The sequence below is a fragment of the Manis pentadactyla genome, chromosome 2 (genome assembly GCF_030020395.1).
Source record: "Manis pentadactyla isolate mManPen7 chromosome 2, mManPen7.hap1, whole genome shotgun sequence".
NCBI lineage: Eukaryota > Metazoa > Chordata > Mammalia > Pholidota > Manidae > Manis > Manis pentadactyla.
Genome location: NC_080020.1, coordinates 151,726,779 through 151,743,364, shown reverse-complemented (window position 1 = coordinate 151,743,364; position 16,586 = coordinate 151,726,779). Strand labels below are relative to the sequence as shown.

At 45.9% G+C, this 16,586-nt stretch overlaps 1 protein-coding gene across 1 annotated transcript in view; it reads left to right on the top strand.

Moving 5' to 3' along the window:
- The window catches only part of LOC118909527 (DNA-binding protein RFX8), a 37,099-nt gene that overhangs the window by 3,015 nt on the left and 17,498 nt on the right, over nt 1-16,586 (top strand). The window contains 5 exon segments of the mRNA XM_057497524.1: nt 1,181-1,294; nt 2,162-2,312; nt 4,307-4,369; nt 12,330-12,337; nt 15,970-16,114. Coding sequence (XP_057353507.1) covers nt 1,181-1,294; nt 2,162-2,312; nt 4,307-4,369; nt 12,330-12,337; nt 15,970-16,114 — 481 coding nt within the window.

The window sequence follows — 16,586 nt, the reverse complement described above, 5'->3', positions numbered from 1 at the left end:
AGTAGGCTGGTGCTAAAAAGGGCCTCATGTGCCCCTGAAGAATTCTGATTATTGAGAAGGGGTGGGAGGAGGGACACAAGGTTGCATATTGGAGCCGAGAGGGTGACAGGGTTTTGTCATAGTCACACTGAGACGTGATGAGGGTCAGATCTGGAGTAGTGACCATAACACCAGAGAGAAAGAGGACAAATTGGAGGAATAATCCTGAAGCAGATGCAACAGCACTTGATGGCCTTGGACGTGGGGGCTCAGGGAGTTAGCTGAGCGGCCCCGTGGTCGCTCTCTCATTCTCATCCGGCCCCACCGGCCCCACAGGGCCGTGCTCCGGGGTCACCAGCCTGAGGGTAGAAGCACTAACGGCTCCTGCTCACCCACTATTGCGGTGTTTGTTCAATATTTATGAGTCTCTTTGGAAACATCTTCTTTAAAACTAATGCCCCTCAAGCAGGATTTTAAGTCCGACTCACGGGCAGGTGACTCTGGAGCCGGCCCTCACTGCCTTGACAGCCTGCATACGGGAAGGGCTCCCCGCCCAGAGTCATCGGCAGGGGCTGTAGGGCCTCAAAATAGCCGAGCCTGCAAAGATCCCAGAAAGGCAAGAGTCTTTATGAGCTGGTATCTCACATTGACTCAGTGACAGTTTGGAAAGTCAACATGGGTGAAAATAAAGTAAGGAAGCTGCCATATGTTCCTCAGCAAAAATTGTCCTTGTCGTTAAGGACGGCTCCTATGCAGAATCACACCAGTCCCCTTTGCTTACACAGTTCCCAGGGGAATTACACTTGATGTCAAGGAGGAGGCTTCTTTGATGACATACTGTTACACCTCTTCTGAGCTGAAAAATAATTGAAGTCAGTCAAGGAACATTTACTTTAAACTCTGATCTAGGCCCCTGCAGCCATATCCTCATCCTATCATAAGCAACAGGAGCCCCCTAGTGGTCGAAGACAGCCTTCCTTCCAGAAAACTTCATGAAAATTCCATTCCAGGTGCCTGGCTGGATTGCTGGAGGGAATATAATTCTAAAATACAGCTTGTAAAAGCTGATAGGCAAAGCTATACATTAATTGTAATAAAATTAATGCCATTATCAGTTGGGGCTGACTAAGCATACAATGGGAGGTTAGTCTCACCAGGCACAATATTTGTTGTCAGAGATACCTTCTATTCCTCACATCAGGTAGAGGATTTGCTTACTTCCTTCTGGAAGTCTCTGCAGCAAGACACAGTCATGCTCATGTCATTGCCTGATGTGGGCCAGCTCTTCAAGTGCTACGATGTACAACTGTACAAGGTAGGAAAACGCTTGTCTGAGTGGCTACTTTGTATCCTTTCCAGAAATTGATACCAAATGCTGGGTGAGAACTGCAGCCCTCCCTCTCCCCAGTCTCTGGAGTTCAGGCCCTCTGAGGGGTAAATAGTGGAGCTGATGGTCCGTGAGCCTCCTGATCTTTCCCTAAAACTCAGCTTTCCCTTTTGAATTCAGTGAGAGTCTGAGTTACCTCATGTAAAGGAAAAGCTGATACCATGGTGACTTATGGTTCCAGAGACCTATGAACCCTGAGCTAAGTCAATGGTCTTTCTCTGGCAATTTTAATACAAGACACCTTTTTAAAATGAGCAATGGGAATGATTGCCCTGGGGTATACATAATGGCCAGAGTTTCCTGGTTTTTTTAGGTTCTATCTGTAGAGTGATTATTGTAGTTTGGGGTCTGTAATATATAACTTCTGTGGTGAAAACATAAAGATAGTCATAAATCTTTGCCTTTTATTTTATTATTTTTTAGGAAACAATGTAATGCTTCTAAGTTTTTAACACAAAGGTTGAAAAATTGGAGGCTGGGTTCAGCCCTTTAGTATTTGGGTCTGACCCAGCTAGTATTGGATGGCATAGTGTTTTTTAAAAATTTGAAATTTGAAAATTTTATTTGAAATAACTTCAGCTACCAATATTTTTAAATCTCTGAACAAATGCACCTTCTGGCCGCATGTCCCACAAGTGAGCTGTGGGTCGGGCTGCACGGCAGCTGCCCCCTCAGACCGGGCGGGGGTCTTCTCTCTAAGCCAGTGGCACACATGGCCTGTGGCCTTTGGCCACATATAGCTCAAGGACACCTGCCCTGGCTCACAGTCACAGTATCTTAACACTTTTACTGTAGGGAATTGAGGGCGTCCTCCTTCATGACTTTTTGGAAGATGTTTCTATTCAGTACCTGAAATCTGTCCGGTTATTTAGTAAGAAATTGAAGCTGTGGCTGCTTAATGCTTTGGAAGGTTTTCCGGCCCTCTTACAGATCTCCAAACTCGAAGGTAGGTTTCAATGAACAAAACAAAACAAAACAAAAAAACCAACAACTCTGTGAAAGCAGATGAAGCATCTAACTTTCCCACTGGGGCAGGACAGCTCAGCGGCCAAGTCACGCTTCTCCCCCCTCAAGTGCTGAGTTACAGTCCTCAAGACCTGACCTGCTCAGACCTTCTGGCTTTTTCTTTAGTGCCAGTGATGGATCTATCCGCAGCCTTTTACCAATGCCCCCTTGTGAATAATAATATGGACTTTCGGCAGATCCAAGGGGTTCGCGGTGTAGAAACGGTGCTGCTGACTGTCGTGAGGTGGGGGGACGGGGGGTACCCTCCCGGGGCGGGGGGGGACCCTGGGACCCTCCCCCTCCCCCTCCCGAGCCAGCTCCCCACGGGCCCCTGGGTTGCTCCCCCTGAAGCAAGGCTGACTGGGGCAATGGCGCCCGGGTCTTCCCGCTGACGCTGTGCTCTCAGTGACGCCCAGTGAGGCTCCAAGGAGATTCCTCCCATTTCCTTAACTGTCCCATACCTGTGGGGCCACACCTGTGTGGTCTTGGTCTCCCTGTTGACTTCCCAGGACACATTCCTTCCATCAGCTGCCAGGCCGTATGAGTCCTCCCTCCACGGGGCTGTTTGCTCACGGCTCAGGTGGCTTCCCTGAAAGGCCAGCACACGCCTGCTGTGCGGTCCGTGCTTACGGTCCTGGAATACCCATTTCCTCTCCCCTGCCTTTGGGAGGCTTTCCCTCCGGTGCCTGCTCCACGTGGGCAGGGCCTCCTGACAGGCAGCGCCCCCTGCCCACGCTGGTCCTCTCTTCCAGGGCTGGCTCAGGGCCTTTCCCTCCACCAGCGCCCCCCACCCCACTTATTACCCCACACTTCTACAAGCCCTGCTTTCCTTGCACACCATTTGCTGTCGGAGTGCCCACAGAACCGGGCCGTGTCTAATGTTCACCTCTGCACACACAGGGATCCTTCTAAAACTGGTCTCCTCAAGTAGAAGCTTTCCTTGGCCCCCGGGGAACGGATGATACACTCTCCTTCACCAGCTCTGCGGAGCTGTGTCCTGCTTGCCTTCGGGCCCAGATCGCTGTCCCCGCTGCCTGAGGGCCTCCCATGGGTGCCCCCAGCAGCCCTGGTTGTCCCCAAAAAGGCCCTCATTCCTGCTGCTCTCTGTGCCCGGCCTACCTCCAAACCCAGCTCACCCCCACAACCTGCCACTCCTGACTTACACATTGAAGCACGGACTGAAGGTCACCTTCTAAGTGGCACCAGTCACTGAGCACACTTTCTCCCCAAAGGCCTCTCCCATCCCTGCCTCCTCACTGCCCTCTCCCCACCCCAAAGGCTTCTCCCTTCCCTGCCCCCTCCCTGCCCTCCCCCCAAAGGCCTCTCCCTTCCCCGCGCCCTCACTGCCCTCCCCGCCCCCCACCTGCGCCCTCACTTTGCCTGGGAGCTCAGGCCCCCTGTTGGGAAGTCCTTTGCATGTCGGGTGACCCATCCTCACAGGGTGAGCCCTGAGGGTGGGTTTGCCTAAAATCCAAGGAGCCAAACCTTTTGGGAAACACGCTGCAGGCGTGTCCCTCCTAGATATCTGGCCTGTGAATCAGTGGATTCATTCAAGAGGCGGCACCACCCCCTCTCTCTGGTTTCTCTCTTCATCCTGCCCTGTCCTTGGGTCACTTTCTGAGGAGAGCGCTGGGGAGATGAGAATGTTGGGGTAACTCTGGGTTCCTGGGCAGAATTCCTCAACTCCTTCACTCAGGCATGCCAGATGCTGGGGTTGCATAATTTTTCTGGCACAGAGGCTGTTTCCGTCCACCTGCCCCTGCCAGAGCCTCCTAGCGGGCGGTGGGAGGACCAGGATATGCAGAGGCCTCAGTGTGGGGAAGGGGGTTTAGGCAGCATGCTCTGGCCTCCTGGACCTGCCGCCCCTTCCCCATGCTTGTACCCAGAACTTGAAACTGCAGCACCAATAATGGCCATGTGTATTATTCTTGACAGAAGTTACTGTGTTTGTCAAAAGAATAAGAAGGAAGACGTACCTTTTGCAACATGGCAAAGTAGGTCTCGGCCAACCGGATGGGAGGGAACCCAGCAGTTTGCTGAAGGGACAAGCGAAAGCTGGAAGCATGCCCTCGAGCAGGGGGCAGCTCCATGAGCAGGGAGGCCGATTCCAGCCACCTAGCAGGCAGAGGGCACACGGGCCCCTGGCTGGGGGGGCCCGGTGCGCACAAGACTTTCGGCTGGACGCCACCCCTTGCTCCCCTCCTGAGAAAGGCTGTGATCAGCACGCTCTGTCTGTGCGGGAGAGACAGCAACATGAGCCGGCCAACATTCTGGAGCCCCAGCGGGAGACCCCTCAGGGTGCGGCCCAGGGCCAGCCAGTGTCGGGGTGAAAGGACGTTGTAGCGGAGCCCAGGACAGAGTCCTGTGGGTGGCCCTGAGGACTCAGTGTGTCCAGATTTCCAGATTCCTCATCTCTGCCCCTTTGCCTCCTGATTCCATAGCTTCCATGGTAGAGGAAGGTAGAAAAGGGCTTTAAAAAATCTTGTATACAGAGAGGGGCAGAAGATGGCGGCATGAGTAGAGCAGCGGAAATCTCCTCCCAAAACAACATATATCTATGAAAATATAACAAAGACAACCCTTCCTAGAATAAAGACCAGAGGACACAGGACAATATCCAGACCACATCCGCACCTGAGAGAACCCAGCGCCTCGCGAAGGGGGTAAGATACAAGCCCCGGCCCCGCGGGAGCCGAGCGCCCCTCCCACCAGCTCCCGGAGGGAGAAGAGCAGGCAGAGCGGGAGGGAGACGGAGCCCAGGACTGCCGAACACCCAGCCCCAGCCATCCGGGCCAGAGTGCAGGGTGCTCGATACTAGGAAAACAGGGCAGCAAGAACAGTGAGCAGGCACTGGAGGCTGGGCGACAGAGGGCATAAGAAAAGCGCGCGACCATTTTTTTTTGCTTTTTTGCTGTTTTGTTTTGGCGAGCGCTTTTTGGAAGTCTTAAAGGGATAGGGACCCCAATACTAGGGAAACAGGGCAGAAAGACTGGTGAGCAGAGGCCTGAGGCTGGCACCGCAGAATAAAGAAAAACGAACGACCACCTTTTTTTTTTTTTTTTTTAATTAAAAACTTTTTTTTTTTTTAATTAAAAAACTTTTTTTTTCTTTTTTTTTTTGGTGGGCGTTGTTTTGTTTTGGCGGGTGCTTTCTGGAAGTCTTAAAGGGGCAGGGCGGGTCACTTAATCCAGAGGTAGGGAATCCGGGATCTCTGGGCACCCTAACCCCTGGGCTGCAGGGAGCAGGGAGGCCCCTTACGGAGATAAATAGCCTCCCAGCCGCTCCTGCTCCAACGCGACTCCACCATTTTGGAGTAGCTGCCTGAGCCAGGCCACGGCCACAGCAACAACGGAGATTAACTCCATAGCAGCCGGGCAGGAAGCAGAAACCCTGTCTGCGCGCAGCTGCGCAGCACAAGCCACTAGAGGCCGCTGTTCTCCCAGGAGAGGAGGGCCACAAACCAACAAGAAAGGAAGTCCTTCCAGCCGTCACTCGTCCCAGTTCTGCAGACTATTCCTATCACCATGAAAAGGCAAAGCTACAGGCAGACAAAGATCACAGAGACAACACCAGAGAAGGAGACAGACCTAACCAGTCTTCCTGACAAAGAATTCAAAATAAGAATCATAAACATGCTGACAGAGATGCAGAGAAATACGCAAGAGAAATGGGATGAAGTCCGGAAGGAGATCACAGATGCCAGAAAGGAGATCGCAGAAATGAAACAAACTCTGGAAGGGTTTATAAGCAGAATGGATAGAATGCAAGAGGCCATTGATGGAATTGAAATCAGAGAACAGGAACGCATAGAAGCTGACATAGAGAGAGACAAAAGGATCTCCAGGAATGAAACAATATTAAGAGAACTGTGTGACCAATCCAAAAGGAACAATATCCGTATTATAGGGGTCCCAGAAGAAGAAGAGAGAGGAAAAGAGATGGAAAGTATCTTAGAAGAAATAATTGCTGAAAACTTCCCCACACTGGGGGAGGAAGTAATCAAACAGACCATGGAAATACACAGAACCCCCAACAGAAAGGATCCAAGAAGGGCAACACCAAGACACATAATAATTAAAATGGCAAAGATCAAGGACAAGGAAAGAGTGTAAAAGGCAGCTAGAGAGAAAAAGGTCACCTATAAAGGGAAACCCATCAGGCTAACGTCAGATTTCTCAACAGAAACCCTACAGGCCAGAAGAGAATGGCATGATATATTTAATACAATGAAACAGAAGGGCCTTGAACCAAGGATACTGTATCCAGCACGACTATCATTCAAATATGACGGTGGGATTAAACAATTCCCAGACAAACAAAAGCTGAGGGAATTTGCTTTCCACAAACCACCTCTACAGAATATCTTACAGGGACTGCTCTAGATGGGAGCACTCCTAGAAAGAGCACAGCACAAAACACCCAACATGGGGAGGAGCGGCCCCGACCTTCAGGATTTAAGCACTCCGTGTGCTGGGCACGATTCTAGGCGCTTGGGATTCCGCGGAGGAAAAAGTACAGGGGAGGCGGGGCGGAAGATGGCGGCGTGAGTAGAGCAGCGGAAATCTCCTCCCAAAACAACATATATCTATGAAAATATAACAAAGACAACCCTTCCTAGAATAAAGACCAGAGGACACAGGACAATATCCAGACCACATCCACACCTGAGAGAACCCAGCGCCTCGCGAAGGGGGTAAGATACAAGCCCCGGCCCCGCGGGAGCCGGGCGCCCCTCCCCCCAGCTCCCGGCGGGAGAAGAGCAGGCGGAGCGGGAGGGAGACGGAGCCCAGGGCTGCCGAACACCCAGCCCCAGCCATCCGGGCCAGAGTGCAGGGCCCTCGATACTGGGAAAACAGGGCAGCAAGAACAGTGAGCAGGCACTGGAGGCTGGGCGACAGAGGACATAAGAAAAGCGCGCGACCATTTTTTTTTTTTTTTTTTTTGCTTTTTTGCTGCTTTGTTTTGGCGAGCGCTTTTTGGAAGTCTTAAAGGGACAGGGACCCCAATATTAGGGAAACAGGGCAGAAAGACCAGTGAGCAGAGGCCTGAGGCTGGCACCGGAGAATAAAGAAAAACGAACGACCACCTTTTCTTTTTTTAATTAAAAATTTTTTTTTTTTTTTAATTAAAAAAATTTTTTTTCTTGTTTTTTTTTGTGGTCGTTGTTTTGTTTTGGCGGGTGCTTTTTGGAAGTCTTAAAGGGGCAGGGCGGGCCACTTAATCCAGAGGTAGGGAATCCGGGATCTCTGGGCACCCTAACCCCTGGGCTGCAGGGAGCAGGGAGGCCCCTTACAGAGATAAATAGCCTCCCAGCAGCTCCTGCTCCAACGCGACTCCACCATTTTGGAGTAGCTGCCCGAGCCAGGCCACGCCCACAGCAACAGCGGAGATTAACTCCATAGCAGCCGGGCAGGAAGCAGAAACCCTGTCTGCGCGCAGCTGCGCAGCACAAGCCACTAGAGGCCGCTGTTCTCCCAGGAGAGGAGGGCCACAAACCAACAAGAAAGGAAGTCCTTCCAGCCGTCACTCGTCCCAGTTCTGCAGACTATTTCTATCACCATGAAAAGGCAAAGCTACAGGCAGACAAAGATCACAGAGACAACACCAGAGAAGGAGACAGACCTAACCAGTCTTCCTGACAAAGAATTCAAAATAAGAATCATAAACATGCTGACAGAGATGCAGAGAAATACGCAAGAAAAATGGGATGAAGTCCGGAAAGAGATCACAGATGCCAGAAAGGAGATCGCAGAAATGAAACAAACTCTGGAAGGGTTTATAAGCAGAATGGATAGAATGCAAGAGGCCATTGATGGAATTGAAATCAGAGAACAGGAACGCATGGAAGCTGACATAGAGAGAGACAAAAGGATCTCCAGGAATGAAACAATATTAAGAGAACTGTGTGACCAATCTAAAAGGAGCAATATCCGTATTATAGGGGTCCCAGAAGAAGAAGAGAGAGGCAAAGAGATGGAAAGTATCTTAGAAGAAATAATTGCTGAAAACTTCCCCACACTGGGGGAGGAAGTAATCAAACAGACCACGGAAATACACAGAAACCCCAACAGAAAGGATCCAAGAAGGGCAACACCAAGACACATAATAATTAAAATGGCAAAGATCAAGGACAAGGAAAGAGTGTTAAAGGCAGCTAGAGAGAAAAAGGTCACCTATAAAGGGAAACCCATCAGGCTAACGTCAGATTTCTCAACAGAAACCCTACAGGCCAGAAGAGAATGGCATGATATATTTAATACAATGAAACAGAAGGGCCTTGAACCAAGGATACTGTATCCAGCACGACTATCATTCAAATATGACGGTGGGATTAAACAATTCCCAGACAAACAAAAGCTGAGGGAATTTGCTTTCCACAAACCACCTCTACAGAACATCTTACAGGGACTGCTCTAGATGGGAGCACTCCTAGAAAGAGCACAGCACAAAACACCCAACATATGAAGAATCGAGGAGGAGGAACAAGAAGGGAGAGAAGAAAAGAATCTCCAGACAGTGTATATAACAGCTCAATAAGCGAGCTAAGTTAGGCAGTAAGATACTAAAGAGGCTAACCTTGAACCTTTGGTAACCACGAATTTAAAGCCTGCAATGGCAATAAGTACATATCTTTCAATAGTCACCCTAAATGTTAATGGGTTGAATGCACCAATCAAAAGACACAGAGTAACAGAATGGATAAAAAAGCAAGACCCATCTATATGCTGCTTACAAGAAACTCACCTCAAACCCAAAGACATGTACAGACTAAAAGTCAAGGGATGGAAAAACATATTTCAAGCAAACAACAGTGAGAAGAAAGCAGGGGTTGCAGTACTAATATCAGACAAAATAGACTTCAAAACAAAGAAAGTAACAAGAGATAAAGAAGGACACTACATAATGATAAAGGGCTCAGTCAAACAAGAGGATATAACCATTCTAAATATATATGCACCCAACACAGGAGCACCAGCATATGTGAAACAAATACTAACAGAACTAAAGGGGGATATAGACTGCAATGCATTCATTCTAGGAGACTTCAACACACCACTCACCCCAAAGGATAGATCCACCGGGCAGAAAATAAGTAAGGACACGGAAGCACTGAACAACACAGTAGAGCAGATGGACCTAATAGACATCTATAGAACTCTACATCCAAAAGCAGCGGGATATACATTCTTCTCAAGTGCACATGGAACATTCTCCAGAATAGACCACATACTAGGCCACAAAAAGAGCCTCAGAAAATTCCAAAAGATTGAAATCCTACCAACCAACTTTTCAGACCACAAAGGCATAAAACTAGAAATAAACTGTACAAAGAAAGCAAAGAGGCTCACGAACACATGGAGGCTTAACAACACGCTCCTAAATAATCAATGGATCAATGACCAAATCAAAATGGAGATCCAGCAATATATGGAAACAAATGACAACAACAACACTAAGCCCCAACTTCTGTGGGACACAGCAAAAGCAGTCTTAAGAGGAAAGTATATAGCAATCCAAGCATATTTAAAAAAGGAAGAGCAATCCCAAATGAATGGTCTAATGTCACAATTATCGAAATTGGAAAAAGAAGAACAGATGAGGCCTAAGGTCAGCAGAAGGAGGGACATAATAAAGATCAGAGAAGAAATAAATAAAATTGAGAAGAATAAAACAATAGCAAAAATCAATGAAACCAAGAGCTGGTTCTTCGAGAAAATAAACAAAATAGATAAGCCTCTAGCCAGACTTATTAAGAAGAAAAGAGAGTCAACACAAATCAACAGTATCAGAAACGAGAAAGGAAAAATCACGACGGACCCCACGGAAATGCAAAGAATTATTGGAGAATACTATGAAAACCTATATGCTAACAAGCTGGGAAACCTAGGAGAAATGGACAACTTCCTAGAAAAATATAACCTTCCAAGATTGACCCAGGAAGAAACAGAAAATCTAAACAGACCAATTACCAGCAACGAAATTGAAGAGGTAATCAAAAAACTACCAAAGAACAAAACCCCCGGGCCAGATGGATTTACCTCGGAATTTTATCAGACATACAGGGAAGACATAATACCCATTCTCCTTAAAGTTTTCCAAAAAATAGAGGAGGAGGGGATACTCCCAAACTCATTCTATGAAGCTAACATCACCCTAATACCAAAACCAGGCAAAGACCCCACCAAAAAAGAAAACTACAGACCAATATCCCTGATGAACGTAGATGCAAAAATACTCAACAAAATATTAGCAAACCGAATTCAAAAATACATCAAAAGGATCATACACCATGACCAAGTGGGATTCATCCCAGGGATGCAAGGATGGTACAACATTCGAAAGTCCATCAACATCATCCACCACATCAACAAAAAGAAAGACAAAAACCACATGATCATCTCCATAGATGCTGAAAAAGCATTTGACAAAGTTCAACATCCATTCATGTTAAAAACTCTCAGCAAAATGGGAATAGAGGGCAAGTACCTCAACATAATAAAGGCCATCTATGATAAACCCACAGCCAACATTATATTGAACAGCGAGAAGCTGAAAGCATTTCCTCTGAGATCGGGAACTAGACAGGGATGCCCACTCTCTCCACTGTTATTTAACATAGTACTGGAGGTCCTAGCCACGGCAATCAGACAAAACAAAGAAATACAAGGAATCCAGATTGGTAAAGAAGAAGTTAAACTGTCACTATTTGCAGATGACATGATACTGTACATAAAAAACCCTAAAGACTCCACCCCAAAACTACTAGAACTGATATCGGAATACAGCAAAGTTGCAGGATACAAAATCAACACACAGAAATCTGTGGCTTTCCTATATACTAACAATGAACCAACAGAGAGAGAAATCAGGAAAACAACCCCATTCACAATTGCATCAAAAAAAATAAAATACCTAGGAATAAACCTAACCAAAGAAGTGAAAGACTTATACTCTGAAAACTACAAGTCACTCTTAAGAGAAATTAAAGGGGACACTAACAGATGGAAACTCATCCCATGCTCGTGGCTAGGAAGAATTAATATCGTTAAAATGGCCATCCTGCCCAAAGCAATATACAGATTTGATGCAATCCCTATGAAACTACCAGCAACATTCTTCAATGAACTGGAACAAATAATTCAAAAATTCATATGGAAACCCCAAAGACCCCGAATAGCCAAAGCAATCCTGAGAAAGAAGAATAAAGTAGGGGGGATCTCACTCCCCAACTTCAAGCTCTACTATAAAGCCATAGTAATCAAGACAATTTGGTACTGGCACAAGAGCAGAGCCACAGACCAATGGAACAGACTAGAGAATCCAGACATTAACCCAGACATATATGGGCAATTAATATTTGATAAAGGAGCCATTGACATACAATGGCGAAATGACAGTCTCTTCAACAGGTGGTGCTGGCAAAACTGGACAGCTACATGTAGGAGAATGAAACTGGACCATTGTCTAACCCCATATACAAAAGTAAACTCAAAATGGATCAAAGACCTGAATGTAAGTCATGAAACCATTAAACTCCTGGAAGAAAACATAGGCGAAAACCTCTTAGACATAAACATGAGTGACCTCTTCTTGAACATATCTCCCCGGGCAAGGAAAACAACAGCAAAAATGAGTAAGTGGGACTATATTAAGCTGAAAAGCTTCTGTACAGCAAAAGACACCATCAATAGAACAAGAAGGATCCCTACAGTATGGGAGAATATATTTGAAAATGACACATCCGATAAAGGCTTGACGTCCAGAATATATAAGGAGCTCACACGCCTCAACAAACAAAAAACAAATAACCCAATTAAAAAATGGGCAGAGGAACTGAAGAGACAGTTCTCCAAAAAAGAAATACAGATGGCCAACAGACACATGAAAAGATGCTCCACATCGCTAATTCTCAGAGAAATGCAAATTAAAACTACAATGAGGTATCACCTCACACCAGTAAGGATGGCTGCCATCCAAAAGACAAACAACAACAAATGTTGGCGAGGCTGTGGAGAAAGGGGAACCCTCCTACACTGCTGGTGGGAATGTAAGTTAGTTCAACCATTGTGGAAAGCAGTATGGAGGTACATCAAAATGCTCAAAACAGACTTACCATTTGACCCAGGAATTGCACTCCTAGGAATTTACCCTAAGAACGCAGCAATCAAGTTTGAGAAAGACAGATGCACCCCTATGTTTATTGCAGCACTATTTACAATAGCCAAGAATTGGAAGCAACCTAAATGTCCATCAATAGATGAATGGATAAAGAAGATGTGGTACATATACACAATGGAATACTACTCAGCCATAAGAAAAGGGCAAATCCAATCATTTGCAGCAACATGGATGGAGCTGGAGGGTATTATGCTCAGTGAAACAAGCCAAGCGGAGAAAGAAAAATACCAAATGATTTCACTTATCTGTGGAATATAAGAACAAAGGAAAAACTGAAGGAACAAAACAGCAGCAGAATCACAGAACTCAAGAATGGACTAACAGGTACCAAAGGGAAAGGGACTGGGGAGGATGGGTGGGTAGGGAGGGATAAGGGGGGGAGAAGTAGGGGGGTATTAAGATTAACATGCATGGGGGGTAGGAGAAAAGGGAGGGCTGTACAAGACAGAGAAGGCAAGTAGTGATTCTACAACATTTTGCTATGCTGATCGACAGTGACTGTAAAGGGGTTTATAGGGGAGAGCCTAGTAAACATAATATTCGTCATGTAAGTGTAGATTAGTGATAGAAAAAAAAAAAAGGGCAGTTCCTGTGTGGTAACCTCCAACGAGTTCTACACAAGGGTATAAAGGGCATATAAAAGTGTAGGCAAAGGGTCTGTTTGTGTTTATACAGAGGATCAAAGCCTAATTGGGCTACCCTGAAAATGAACTAAGATACGATATGAAAAAGAACTTCCAACATCTGCACTCTCTGGAAGACTCATGCCAGAAGATGATCATCAAAAAACCCCAACAAAGATCCACGCACTGCTACAGCTGTAGATGCACTCATCCCACCAGTTCCTGGACTTGCCATGGGAATGAGGAAGGAGATATCTAAGCTGGCCTGTGCATACAGTAAAACAACAAATTTGACTGGATCTATACTGTTGGAACTCAACCAAGAATTTGGAGAAGTGCAAATTGTAGCGCTCCAAAGTCTTACAACTACAGACTATTTACTGTTAAAAGAACATATGGCATGTGAACAGTCCCCAGGAATGGGTTGTTTTAATTTGTCTGATTTCTCTCAGACTGTTCAAGTTCAGTTGGACAATATCCACCATATCATAGATAAGTTTTCACAAATGCCTAAGGTGCCTTAATGGTTTTCTTGGTTTCACTGGAGATGGCTGGTAATTACAGATATGCTTTGGTTATGTAACTATACTCCTATTAGGTTAATGTGTGTGCGCAATTTAAGTAGTAGCTTAAAACCTATATATGCTGAAGTACTCTACAAGAAGATATGTCAAAGAAATAATCAATCTTCCCATGTTTTCTTCCGTCTGCTACTTCTATAGCTTTTCTTCTTCCTTCCTAATTACAACCCTTAAATAGAATTCGTGCCTCATATCAAATTTACCGAGTATCATAACTCCTCCAAGTGGTAAAGATACCTCAAGACAAATGCTGGGCATAGAAGCCACAGGGCATAAATATGCAAAGAAGTAAAAAGCTAACCTTTTCAAACAATAAGGCTTCCCTCTCACTTACCAACTTCACATTTCCCTGTATGGCCCCGGAAGATGACTGGTTAGCCAGAGACGGGTAAGATTCCTCAAGGGAGGAACAACCTAAGACAGGCACAGTCACAGGGGGGCCATCAGGTGAGAAATTGGGGATCAACAGAGGTGAGGCTTAGAACCTCACCCCCCTGTTCTGAGAGAAATCTTCTGCATACGTGGATGTTTTATTGCCCTGGTCTAGCTTGGATTAACACATAGTCTACAGGCACACACCTGATCATCTACATTTGCTCTCTTACAACACTAAACTATGATTTCTACCTTTATCTTGTATCTACCTACCACTTCAGCATTTTATTAAAAATAATAATAATAAAGAGAGAAATGTGGTATCCACATATAAATCAAGTATAAAAACCAAATGAGTATTCATATTTGAACTGACTGTTTATAGTTTATAATGCATGAGCAAAACCGAAAGTTTCTGTGATGACTGCCCTTGTACTGTTCACTATGTAACTTATTCATTATGTAAGAATTTGTTCTACATGTAAGAACTTGTTTGTTATGCCTCAGAAGATTGGAGACTGACGAAAATTAGGCTTGGGGTGGATTAATGATTGTGCATTGAGCATTGACTCCCCTATACAGAATTTTATTGTCGTTAACAACCATTTGATCAATAAATATGAGAGATGCCCTCACAAAAAAAAAAAAAGGACAGACTTCCAATGGTAAAATAAATAAGTAACCGGGATGTAATGTATAGCATAAGGAATATAGTCAAGATATTGTAACAGCTTGGTAGGGTGATAGCTGGAACCTAGAATTATGTATATAAATGTTCTACCACTGTGTTGTACACTTGAAACTAATGTAATGTAATACTGTACGTTAACTACCCTTCAATAAAAAATAATTATTTAAAAAAAAAAAAAAAAACCTAGAAGAAATTACAGGCAATTTGCTGATATCACAGCAACAAAGTGAGAACCTTTAAGGAACAACCTGATAAAATTGATGGTTAAAAAATAATACATCAGAAAAAAATGTACCTAGAAAACTGAAAGATGACATATGAAATAAAAAGGTTTGGTAAAATGCAAAAAAAAAAAAAAAAAAAAAAATCTTGTATACAGTAATGCCAGCAAGCAGCCACTCAGGAATCTGCCCTGAACTCCTGGGGGCACCAGATCAGGGCAGAGCTTGGGACTGTGGCTCTGTTCCAAATTGGTCCCAGCTCAGGGGCAGCTCAGCTGGCCTGTCCATTTAAGCATCTCCATGCTTCCCACACAAAACTCTCGCTAGACCCTGAGCTCTGGGGCCTGTTTCCCATTCTGTGTTCACATCCCAGCCCATTCTCCTGTTTATTCTCCTGGTGGGTGATGGTCCAGCAGCAGGCCTGCATCCCAGCTCACCTGGAGTGCCAGGTGCACACTCTAGAGCGAGCCCACTCTGCACCCTGCCTGTACCCTTACTGTCACTGGGAGAGTCACTTAACAGCCCGAGGGGTGACGCCTTCCACAATCAGTCAACATGATTGCTTCTTTAGAAGCACATGCCCCTTGCAGACCCTCAGTCACCCACTGTTCCCTCTCCAGAGGAACATAGGCTCATTGGGTGGGGGGCAGAGGATGAGGAACGGGCAGGGAAGAGCCGGTATGGGCGGGGGGGCCCAGAGCACACGTGCCTAAATGTCGATTTTCAAAAGGTGGTTCTGGAATGTGTGGGATTCCAACATCTTCATTATTATTTGGACTTCAGTTTTAACGGGTAATACCCAAACCCACTTTTCTTCTTTCTCAACAACGGAGTAGTCTTGGTGATTCGGACAGGGGGGACTGGGTGAAAGTACAAGGACAGACTCTATTAAGTGATATGCTTCCCCATTATCTGTAGACTATGAGAGGTGTTGGAGAATGACCGGCAGGTCCACATTTTGAAGTCAGATCTATGTGCCATCATCAGTCAAGGCACTTTGGATGGTTCTGAGAAAGCCCTGGCAAGGGATCCGAGGGGCGCGGATGACCTGGAGACGGACCTGGAGAAGCAATGTAATCTTCCTTCTGCAGCCTGCGTTATCGGGGCGTTTGGTCTATATTTGGGGTCGGCATGACCATCACTAATTTATGAATTTCCTGGTAGAGGTAGAACTCAATTTACTCTTTGATATTACATTCTGTCTGCTCACACCTGTCTTCCTGCCGGGGGTGAGGAAGACCCCCGGAACGCTCTTCCAGACCTACGCAGGTGTCCACCAGGATGCAGTGCTCATGCATGTTTGTTGAGTGAATGAATGAAGAGATGAATGGCTGCTGCTTGAGAATATTTCTTTCTGGAAACCAGCCTGGAGTGTCTGCTTTAGAAAAAGAAAACTTGTGCATTGATCTCGTGCCTGCACAAAATCATGGCGTCTGTCTGAAGCAGACTGATTCAGCGGTCCGCCTTGCCAGATGCTGCCATCACTACTGTCAGCATCGAGTATTATTTCTCACAACGTGAAGTTTAACCATGGTGTTTTTATTG